This window comes from Nelusetta ayraudi, unplaced genomic scaffold, assembly GCF_046127955.1.
Source record: "Nelusetta ayraudi isolate G7.1 ecotype Tasmania unplaced genomic scaffold, CSIRO-AGI_Nayr_v1 ptg000026l, whole genome shotgun sequence".
Lineage (NCBI taxonomy): Eukaryota > Metazoa > Chordata > Actinopteri > Tetraodontiformes > Monacanthidae > Nelusetta > Nelusetta ayraudi.
The window spans coordinates 3066023-3077697 of record NW_027466076.1 but is presented as its reverse complement, the minus strand read 5'-3'; the positions used below and the strand labels follow the sequence as shown (position 1 = coordinate 3077697).

Genomic DNA, 11675 nt, shown 5'->3' with positions numbered 1-11675 from the left:
TATAAATGTGTGACTTCAAAATGCAGCTTCATCTTCTTGAGGACTTCTCTGTTTTTATTCAACTTAATCTGACTCTACCTTTGATTTTGTGCTCTTAAAAAGAAACATTTTAAAAACACACTGACAATAAATATGCATTGAAATGAATAGAGACACATGTAAACGGCACAGTGGAAGAAAATTAAAGCCAGAGATGTTGAACCAAAATTTAAAAAATAAAATAAAATACTTAAAATACTTAAAAAAAAAAAAAAAATACTTACATTAATCAACATCCCAAATTAAAAATGAATCTCTTTTCTTTTTGTGACTTAAAAAAAAAAAAGGGTGCAGACAAAAATGTTGCCGGTATTAAATGTTCGAAACGTAAAGTTGGACTTAAAAAGTAAAAAAAACAAAAAAGGCATCCGGTGTGAACCCAACATAAGCATTTCTGTCCCTTTTACAAACCCATATTCAAGGTTCAAACTGCCTTGAAGTGCAAGATCACAGAACTTTACACATGCAATTCAAACCGCAATTAATCACAGTTGACTATGAAGATTCTGCGATTAATCCTGATTAAAAAAAGTTAATCGTTTGACCGCCTTAGTTGCTATTAAAATCAGCTTAAGTAGTGGCGGGGTGGGGTGAGGGTCACTCGATGATGGTGCTGTAGGTCTGAGGCTGGTTCTGGGCAAAAGCAGCCTGGTCCTGGGAGAACAGGGATGGCCTGCTCCTCTTGGCCCTGAAGAACTTCTGAGAGGTGACCAGGTCGCCGTACCCCTTCGAGTGCGAGAAGGCGTAGCTGGAGCGACGGGTGCTGTAGCGCTTGGGGAGCGAGCGCTGAGGGGGCGGAGTCAGCAGGGTCTTCTCACGCGTCTTGAGCCTCACCTGGAGAGGAGATTTTTTTTAGGGATGCACTGATACACTGAGTAGAGTATGAGTATTTATATTTCAGTACTCACCAATACCAATACTGAGTACTTCATAAAGCCATTATACATTATAGAATTACTCAGATTTTTTTTTTTTTAGCTTTCCACAGACGTTCTGTTATTTGAACAACATTGCTCAGCATGTTTTACTAGAATAATTTTCACGGCAGTACAAACCCAAATTTAACAAAATTGTCACATACATGCAAGTATTTTACGAGTATGAGTCGCATGAGTACTGAACCCCAGTATCGGTACCAATACCCGATACTGATAACGGTATTGCTGGATCCCTTGTTTTGGTGTGTGTGTGTGGTGGTATGTGATGTATGGTGTTTGTGTGTGCACGGTGGTGTGTGTCCGTCCCACCTTGTCGGAGACGGTGGGCCACAGCAGCAGGTAGACGGAGCGAAGGGCCACCACGGGGAGGATGCAGAGGAAGGCCGTCAGCAGGATGGTGAGCCAGGCGTTGGGCTGGTTGAGGGAGTTCCCTGCCGAGCCTGCAGGGGGAGACAAACACCGTCAGCGAGGGGGAGGAGCAGGGAGAGGGTGGGGGTAAGGAGACACTGGTAAGGCTGATCCAGCGTGGGTGCTCACCGACGAAGGGGAAGCCGGAGTTCATGACGAAGTAGATGTCTTTGCTGTCCATGGTGAAGGTGACGGCGAAGTAGGCGGTCAGGCTGCCCCAGACGAAGAACTGGCTGACGGCCGTCCAGTAGTTGGTGTCCAGGCACAGCTGCAGGAGACCGCAAAAGACATTTATATACAATACAGTACAATCCCCCCCCACAGCTATCGAATGTGAATGTCCAGAGTTTGACTGCAGCTTGACTCCCCTTTTCCTCCGTGTCCGTTCTCACCTGCAAGCTGACCACCACTAGGAGGCAGGTCTGCTCCAGCATGGCGAACGACTGGTAGTCGGCGATGTCCTTGCCGTCGCCGCGCACCGTGTCCTGCATGGCGGCCCAGGGGATGAAGAAGAGCAGCAGCGACGTGAAGCAGCTGTGCAGCACACAGCGCAGGAAGACCTTCTTGTTGAAGAGGATGTTTTTCTGCCCGGGGCCGTAGAGCTGCGGGTACAGCAAGCTCCAGCGGTCGTTCACGTCCTCAGAGACGGAGCGGCGGCCCAGACGGGAGAGTCAGTCAGAGTCAGGAAGTTCGGAGCCGGAGGTTTGGAACAAATGGTGCGAAAATTGCAAAAATGTTGCAGAATTACCTGGTTGAAGATGCTGAGGCCGATTACAGGCAGCGCCGTGTAGGCCGTGTTGTACATGGTGATGAACCAGTCGTCATACAACGACTGAGGGAGAGACACACACGTCGAGAGCATGAGGAGAAAAAGTAAAAACAGTAAAATTCCCTTCTCTCTCACCGGCTGCCGACAGAGTTTTGTTGAACTTTCTGGAAAAGGGGTGGGCAAAGTTTTGGACTGGTGGGCCACAATGGGTTCAACAATTTGACTGAGGCGGGGCAGGGGTAGGAGCAGATGGATGGAGTGTTTTGGTGACCCACCTCATAGGAGGAAAAAATATATCATTGGATGTGCAGAAACTATACGCTTCAATTTCATTTGAAAATCAACAATAATATGTCTTTAAAGCCCCAACATATTTAGCTCTTTATTGAAATGTCTCTTAAAACACCGAAAAAATATTGATGAAATGCAGCTATTTTATGACTTACTTCCTATTTTCTTCAAGTTCGGGGGGCCAGATTAAAAACCTTAAGTTTGCTGTTGCACGGCGGTCTCTCGTCATAAGCATTAATCATTCTTCATCATTTCACTGCACATCCAGTATGAGCATTTGACAAATAAAGTTCTTGTGGTTTGGATCTTGAAACCCCCCACCCCCTCCCCCAAACCTCCCACTCCAAGCCGAACCTACCTGCGCGGAGAAGCCGCAGAAGAAGGCGTACCAGAAGTGCACCATCGTGAAGGTGAAGTTTTTGTAGAAGAAGTAGCGCAGGAAGACACACATGCGCAAATACGACGAGCGGCCGTGCACCAGCAGGAGGCGCTGCAGGTAGCGGAACTGGGCGAAGGAGAAGTCGCTGGAGAGGACGGCCTGCATGCCCTCCTGGCCGCTGATGCCCACGCCGATGTGAGCGGCTGCAGTGGAGCAGGAGGAGACCCAGACTTCTCAGTACTTCATTCCAACTGCAGTAACTTTATTCCTTCATTCACTTTAAGTTGCAATATTGCTAACCGTGCACTTGCACTGATGTCCATTAGATTAAGTAATGCTTGACTCTTTCACATAAACATTTAAAAAAAGAGGAAGAGGAGGGGTTGCTGGACCTTTGATCATGCTGACGTCATTGGCTCCGTCGCCGATGGCCAGGGTGACGGCCTGCTTGTACTTCTTCACCAGCTGCACCACCTGAGCCTTCTGCAGAGGGGTGACCCTGCAGCAGATCACCGTCTGACACATGCAGGCCGTCCTCAGCAGCTCCAGCTCCAGCTCCGGCTCCGCCAGAGCCAAGGCCTGGACACAGGCACAGAGAAGAGGTGGTCATGGTGGGGGGTCAGAGGTCAGAGGTCAGAGGGTGTCAGGGGTCGAGGAAGCTCAGGGCATCCAGACTGACCAGACTGTGGCCGTTGATGATGAGGCCGTACTGTCCGTCCACCTTCTCCTCCTCCACCGTCTGAGTCGCCTTCAGCCACAGCAGCCCCGAGCGGCTCCTGCTGACCTTCGGCTCGTCAGAAGATCCGGGACTCATCTTCTTCCGGGCTTTCCTAAAATGACCCGCAGAGCGTCACGCATGCTTTTGCTCCTTCTTCTTTTTCCCTTTGCCTCCCAGTGGGACCGTCAACTCCAGCTTCTCCTCCAGCTTCTCCTCCGGCTCCTCCTCCAGCTTCTCCTCCGGCTCCTCTGAGTGTGCAAGACTCACCGCAGCTCCTCTCCAACGTCTTCTGATGTGCTGGCTGCCACGATGAAGATGTCGTCCATCTCGTCTCTCAGCATGTTGCAGGAGTAGCCGATGTTCTCTGCCGTCTCTGTTTTTACGGATAAAAACACACAGACTTTGTGACAAACTACAGACTGATGAGTTCTGTGCACTCTTTGATGCACACATTGAGCGGAGCTACCGACCCTGCTTGTCTCCCGTCAACACCCAGATCTTGATGTCGGCTTTGGCCAGCTGCTCGATGGTCTGTGGGACTCCGTCTTGCAGTTTGTCCTCCACCGCCGTTGCTCCCAGCAGCTGAAGGTCACACATTACAGTGATGCACCATAAATATAAAAAGTCAACGATGGAAAAGCACTCAAAAGACTGAGGAAGAAGTCAGAGGTCAGTGTGCAGATCGGATCTGTGTCAGGTGGTGGTGGAGCACAATACAGTACACACTAGCAGGTCTCTCTCTATCTCTTCATACAGCTTGTCCAGTTTCTCCTCCCTCTCCTCCATGGAAACGCTGGCCTCATGGTGGCGCCGTCTCCACTCCACCATGTAATCCTCATCCAGGTCCTTGTAGGCCAGAGCCAGAGTCCGGAGGCCATCGCCAGCGTACTCCTGTGGGTCAGGAGAAGGTGTGGGAGTCACATATCCTCACGATGCAATACATGGTACGATATGCAATTCAGGATGCGATACTAAATATGATACGATACATGATACAATACAATATGCAATACGATACAATAAGATACAGTGTATGATACACAATACAATATAGGATGCCATACCCAATAAGATACAGGAAAAAATACAATATAGGATACGATATATGGTATGATACACAATACGATACAATACACGATAATATTGCGATTCTGTCCCTTCATCTATTTATCTCCTTCAACTATTATCAGCTTCTTCTCCCACTTTCAAATTCTTCTTCTTCTCTTTCACACCAATGTCCTTTATTATTTCACTCCCATGTGAAGCCACGAAGTAGTGACAATTCTCGTACCAAAACAAGTGGAGGAACAATGTATTTTGCCCCACCTCTCCCCCCATCATCCAATGGCATCACTCACATTCAGGTGCCCTGTGGTCACTTTATTCAGCTGCTGACAGGATGGGTGGAGCCTCTCAAAGATGATGCTGTCAGCTCCTTTGCAGTAGAGCCTCAGCTGACCTTTAGGGTTACGCACTGTAAGAACACAGGAGAGTAGGACACCGTCATGGGCAGACCAGTCCAGGCTGAGCAACTCCACCTGTCGAGACCTCAGGCTCCCTCTCTCACCTATGACTGACATCCTCTTGCGCACATTGTTAAAGTCTAGAACGGCCAGAAGCTCGTAGACCACTTTCTGGCCTGCCTCCATCAGCGTGATGCTCTCCGGCGTGCGGTAGCGGAACACGAAGCCAAAGTTCCTGGCCGCCGTCACCAGAGCGCCCTCGTCAGGAGACTGGGCCTGGTAGGAGAGCTTCCCTGAAAGGACAGAGCAGCAGCAGCAGGAGGTGAATCAGCACCAGGGCCTACGATATACAATATGATATACGATACAATAAACGACACAATACATCTGATTGGATACATGAAACAATACGATATGCAGTACAATACGATGTGCAATGCAATAACATATACAATAAGATACATGATGCGATACGATATACAATATGCAATAAACCAGCCGCTGGTCGGTTCCAGCAGACCCTCCCTCCCCCCTACGGATCCTCACCCTCCGTCTTCTCCTCAGGCATGACGGTGTGACACAGAGCCAGCAGGCGGAAGAATGCTTGAGCCTCCTGCTGCTCCGCCCTCACCGCCTCCACCAGGCGGTCGTCGTGGAAGACGAAGGTGGGATCAGCCAGCTTGTTCCAGGAGAAGTCCACCCTCTTGGTGTTCTGCAGGGAGCAAAAGACGCAGTAAAGAGGATCAAAAACAAACACACACAAAAAAAGGAAGTCCAAGAGATCCTCCAGCAGCCGCTCTCACCTCGGTGATCTCCAGCCTGTGTCCATTAAAATCCAGCAGCTCCCCTGAATCACACAGAAGGACAGAATGAAGCATCACCTCTGCACCTCCAACCAGCTTTGGGTGCAGACACAAGGAGAAGAACAAAACAAAAACGAAAAAGTAGGTTTGCACCGACACCGATACCAGTATCGGGTATTGGTACCGATACTGGGGCTGAAATGAAAGTACTCATACTGTAAAAAAGCGGTATCGGTGCATTCCCTACAAAAAACAAGAAAACACCAAAGCTGACCGTAGGCTGTGCCGGCGATGGAGCAGCATTTGAAGGTCATGATGTTCTGCGTCAGGGTGCCGGTCTTGTCGCTGAAGATGTACTCGATCTGGCCCAGCTCCTCACTCAGGGTGGTGGTCCTGGCCTGGGCCGGTGTGTTGCTCTTGACGTGGTACATCTTGCGGTCCCAGTCGATAAAGAAGCTGTTACACAGGCGGGTGAACTCCACGCTGCAGCACAGACGGAAAAAGTATTATTATTATGTAAAGATAATTGGGGGGGGGGGGGGCTTCAATGATAATTTTGCAAGTATTGAGTTAAGTAATTAAGTAGTCAAAGGTCAAAGGTCTTGAAGAGCATCTGGATCATTGAACAGCTTTGCTATTCCCAAAACTATGTTTTTACAGTGCAACCCATCTGTAATAAGGAAGAGTTCTGACCAGTGAGACATTATTGGATGTGGACACTTTTGACAACAATAATCAACGTTAATTTTTTTTACATGTTTATTTTCCCTGTGCTAAAAAGTTTTCAACAGTGACCCCAAAGCCGAGGTCCGAGGTAAAATAGTCTCCAGTCTCTAAAATATCATCCACATTACCATTCAACTGCACAACAGCAGAGCTACGATATCTCCATTTCAAGGAACAACATCGACAAGAACCAATAAGTGAATGGCTTTGAACAGAATTTCAATCTTTTAAACACTTTTAACCACAAAAGTATGTTTCCCTGACAGATATTTGTGTACAAATGTACGGAGTCACAAGTAACAAGAAATACAAGTACAGATTCTGTACCTGAAAAATCGACTCAAGCACAGTAAGAAAGACGCACCAGATGTAGAGGGAGATGGGCACCAGCATGTTGAGGAGGATGACGTGGGACCAGAAGTTGTAGAAGACGACGAGGGAGAGGCTGGTGTCGGCCAGGCGGGGCAGGAAAACCGTGAAGGCCTCGCCGTCGCTCTCCTCCCACAGGAAGTTCCCCACGGTGAGGATCGCGCACAGCACCGCCAGGACGCCAAAGATCTGGGCAGGCGGGGAGACGATTGAGCACACACACACACACACACACAGTCTGTTTTTGAAAAGAATTAAAATTAAAATTCAGACTCACCAACAGCACGAGGATGTTCATCAGTTCGTCCACCCTCGTCCGCTTGAAGGTGGTTTTCCCGCTGTTCTGCATCAGTTTGGTGTCGGGACCTTCAGGTGTTCAAGCAGGTCGAATGACAACAAGAAACAATACACAATACAATACAATACAATACAATGCGATGTAGAATATGTTGCGCGATACAATACGATATACGATATGATATACCATACCATATACAATACAATTCATGAGTGTTGTGTGTGTGTGTACCTGCGAACAGCACCAGGCCGTAGCACCACTCGGTGTTGCGGACGGTGCAGCCTCGCAGCAGGATCTTGTCGTTGTCCAGCGCCACCATCTGGTCGTCCAGGTTCAGCGTCCCTTGGAACTTGTCCAGCCGGTTGTTGGGAGGCTCGCAGCGCACCTCGCCTGAGGGAGACACAACACGTCACGCACGCACACACACACACACACACGTTTTTGAAATATAATACCCAAAAATAATGCTATACCTGCAGAAGGTATTTGTGACTACTTCACAAGAGGAAAATCACAGAAGAAAGTAGTTGATTTGAATTTCTATTATGTTGATAATATAATTATAATTATTACATGATACATAATTACAATTGAAATATTTGATTTGATTTCTTAGTGTTCAAAGTGTTGTTTGACCTGAAATAGTATGAATCCAATATAATGAAAAATGATTTTCCACATGAAGAGAAACAGGCACAAGTAAAAAAAAAAAAAAAAAAACTCAAGGCAGGAATTTATTGTCCTGGATTAATGAACTTCAGCGTGCGGATCCCTCATGCACAACATCGTCTTTGACATGTTTGTCTGATAAACATAATAAACTTTGTAGACAACAGCAACAACAGGTTGAGTTCTGGTTTTTTTATCCCGTTGATTGATCACATGGGGCAATTTTTTGTGGTTGCTTTTTTGTTGTTATTTTGTATGTATGTGTCTGTGTTTGCCCGTTTTCACCACCCGACCTTGGAAGGCAGCCAGTCGGTCAAAGTCGTCCCCCAGCTCGCCCGTCACAGTCAGGGCCTGTTTTACCTTCAGGTTGGTTTCACTGGGAGAGAGACACCCGTCACCTGTCAATCAAGTCTATATACAGAAGTGTGTGTGTGTGTGTGTGTGTGAGCGAGACACCGACCCGTCCAGCTCGGCCGTCTCCACGTACACCAGGTTGAGCGGTTCGCTGGTGGAGAGCAGCAGCAGGTCGGCCTGGAAACAGCGAAGATCAGATAAAAGAGCCGTCGCCCTCGACACCAGGAGTCACCAACTGAGAGCTACTCATGTGGTCCTCGGGGGCCACCTGGTGCCCGCGGGTACCACGCTGGTGACCCCTGCTCTACACCAGAGGAGAGGAGTCCATTCATGACGGTTTGCAAACAGCAACACTCGCACGATAAACAAAGGCACACCTGTGCAATAATCACGCTGTCTAATCAGCATCTTGATAGGCCTCACCTGTGAGGTGGGATGGATTATCTCAAATAATCTCAGATTTAAATCTCAGATTGGTGAACAATATTGGAGAGATATGGTTGTTTTGAGTATTGGAAAACGTTTTAGACCTTTGAGTTCAGCTGAGGAAAAATGGGAGCGAAAACAAAAGTGTTGCTTTTCTATTTTTGTTCAGTCTCTCCCTCTCTCTCTCTCTCTCTCTCTACTCTCTATTGATCTCAATAATAAAATAATCCCCATGTGGACTTTGCTTTATGGCCTTCTAGCCGGGGTCAAAGGTCGCAGCAAGAGAGGAAACTCGACGAGACTCTTTTCTTTTTTTGAACGCTCACCGTCACAAAGTGGTTGCTCTCCAGCTTGATTATGTCTCCGACCTGCACGTTGCTCCATTCCACCTCCTGCAGCCTGCAGCCGGGAAGAAAAACACGTCAGCACGTCGTGCCACAAAACAACAACAACAACAACAATAACAACAACGACACTCCCCCAATTTTGTGTGATTTGTAAAATATACTCTGCAAGGGATTTGCTAGGGGGCGAAGACCGAATTGCATGTTTTAATATGTCTTTGTTATTATTGTTCTTACACGTGTTTGGCCCCCTGAATATGCTGAAAAACTCACCAAATTTGGCACACGGGTTAAGAGTGGTGAGAAACAGGATGAAATGAAAAAAGAAATGAAGAATCTGCTCTCTAACACTGCCCCTGTGTCCAGTAGGAAAGTCTTGGTTTGTTTGCCTCATCAGGGCTCACAATTCATACAGTGACATCACGCTGTCCGAAAAAATCAACAGGAAGTCCCCAGTTATTATCATTATTAAATGTGCGACTCACTGGCCGTCCACCAAGGCGTTCACCGTACGGCTGTTCACCTCATTGTCGTTTTTGTGTCGGTTCTGCCCAGAGAGGAAGAAGAAGAAGAGGAGAAGAGACAGCCGAGAGTTTGAGCTGCGTGTCAGCCGAGCGCCGCGGTCGAACTTGGCGGCGGTGATGCACTCACGATGTCATCGTTGGCGTCCTTTACTGATGTGACGGCCAACACGAAGATCAGCGGGATGGCCGTGGTGTACCAGTCCAGTGCGGACACTTCTGGGATCAACTGCACCGACACACACGCAGACGTGAGTGTTTTTGAAATAGAATCCTCAAATAGTGCCCTGCCTGCAAAGGTTATTGGTGTCTACTTCACAAGAAGAAAATTACAGAGGAAAATATTTGACTTTATGCACCAAGTTGCTCGGACTACTTGGAAACAAATGTGTATTTCGGTTGTTGGTGTAAAAATATGAGAGGAAAGCACAACAGCCGTTCTTGACAGCAAGCAAACGTAAACAAACCAAAGCAAACGTAATTCTTGCAAATCTCAAGGGACAAAATTTTACGAGAATCGCGGCTTAGGCGCTTCACACCGTTCAACGGGAACACCTCCAAATCGCAATTGCACTTTGTTGAACCTTTAGAAATATCGCTTTTATCTTGCAAAAAACTGTGATGGAAGCGCAGCTACTGACTGTTAGTCAGGCTGAAGAAGACCAACCTGGAGGATGAGGAGGAAGAGGAAGTAGGCGTTGGCCAGCCGGAAGAACTGCTCCATCAGGTTGAGCGGGAGGAAGGTGACGATGTTGTATTTGGAGGTCTTGATGCCATTGTTCTGTAGCGGGGCAGACAGAGGTCAAGGTCAAGGTCACAGGTGGAGACACAAACCTTTGGGTTTTCTTGTTTGTTTGTTTCTGTGTTGTTGTTCTTTCCACTCACAGCGTAGCGGTGAGACAGGTTGAAGGTTCGATCGTTGGCCCGCACCAGTCGCTCCGTCTCTGTGGGAGACAAAGTCAGAATCTCAGGGGTGTGTGTGTGTGTGAGTGTGTTTGACCACTGGTGGTCAGCCAGTGACGGCGAGCGGCTGAATCTGGCTCTCAGCGTCGCTGTTTATTCCTCTCTCTATTTGCAGGTTTTTTTTTTGTCGGGTCACATGACCAGGGCGGCGAGCTCACCTTCCTGCTTCCCCCTGTTCAGGAGGCGGGCAAAGTGTGTGGATGCGCAGCCCATCTTCAGCTCAACGTCTCCATAGTTCACACCTGGAAGACCAGGAGAGGAGGGAGGAGGGCGGAGGAGAAGAAGCAGGAAACAAAGGAGGGAGCAGAGTTGATCAGCATCACGCTGGACTCACGACTCCTTTGAGACACTGAGCTCGCCGAGATCAAACTCAGTTCACCAAGTTAAACATATTGAGTTTGCCAAGGGTAAAATTGGTTCACCAAGTTAAAAACACACCAAGTTAAAATACTGACTCAGTTCAAATAACTAAGTTCGCTGAATTGAAACGCTGAATTTGATTCAATTATGGTTTCAAAGAACCAAAAGGCTGTGTGGGGAATGCGAAAGTTTGGAAGGATGTAAAGAGGCGTAGCCACTCTCTGACTTAGCTCTTTACAACATACATATATATATCTGTATATATACAAATATATATATATATACATATATATATATATATACATAGTGATAAAAAGGCACCTACCTTAGAAAAAAAAAATCATCTTATTTTCCTGCAGCAGAAAAGAGTTGGCTGCCTCCGAGTCCACACTGCGCGCTCTCTCTCTCTCCGTGTGTGTGTGTGTGTGTGTGTGTGTGTGTGTGTGTGTGTGTGTGTGTGTGTGTTGAACACACACTGAAGCCGCTGGAGGTGGAGGTTTAATTTCCCGACGCTGGACTTGGCGCTCAGGCTTTCAGCAAACACTGCAGCGATCTGTCGACCCGTCAGTAAAGCAGGAGAGTCCAGGGGAGTGGCAGCAGCCAATCAGGGCCCAGCTTTCTCTCTCTCTCTTTCTCTTTCTCTCTCTCTCACTCTGTCACAGCCTCTCTCGCTCCGCTACCAGGGAGCTGCCCAGGTGTGGTGAGAGAGAAAAGCTGCCCAGCAGACATGAAAAAATAAATTTGTTTACATGAGTCAAACTGACAACGCGGACTGTTTGCACCTCCGCACCAGAGGGGGGCGCTTGTGTCGTTCAGTGTGAAGCCCGTGTCATATAG

At 47.8% G+C, this 11675-nt stretch overlaps 1 protein-coding gene across 1 annotated transcript; it reads right to left on the bottom strand.

Annotated features, from left to right (window-relative positions):
• Nucleotides 1-466: 466 nt before the first annotated feature.
• On the bottom strand, nucleotides 467-10759 carry LOC142890190 (phospholipid-transporting ATPase ID-like). Its single transcript, XM_076029052.1, has 27 exons — nucleotides 10637-10759; nucleotides 10401-10459; nucleotides 10183-10296; nucleotides 9646-9744; nucleotides 9480-9541; nucleotides 8977-9049; nucleotides 8331-8401; nucleotides 8164-8246; nucleotides 7433-7591; nucleotides 7181-7269; nucleotides 6899-7092; nucleotides 6083-6291; nucleotides 5809-5852; nucleotides 5552-5717; nucleotides 5110-5298; nucleotides 4901-5016; nucleotides 4269-4433; nucleotides 4013-4124; nucleotides 3810-3915; nucleotides 3504-3654; nucleotides 3217-3403; nucleotides 2804-3027; nucleotides 2134-2217; nucleotides 1778-2023; nucleotides 1515-1653; nucleotides 1287-1417; nucleotides 467-873 (listed from the first exon to the last, which is right to left on the bottom strand). The coding sequence occupies exons 1-27, from the start codon at nucleotides 10689-10691 to the stop codon at nucleotides 637-639; spliced, it is 3564 nt and encodes a 1187-aa protein (XP_075885167.1). The 5' UTR covers nucleotides 10692-10759; the 3' UTR covers nucleotides 467-636.
• Nucleotides 10760-11675: the final 916 nt, after the last annotated feature.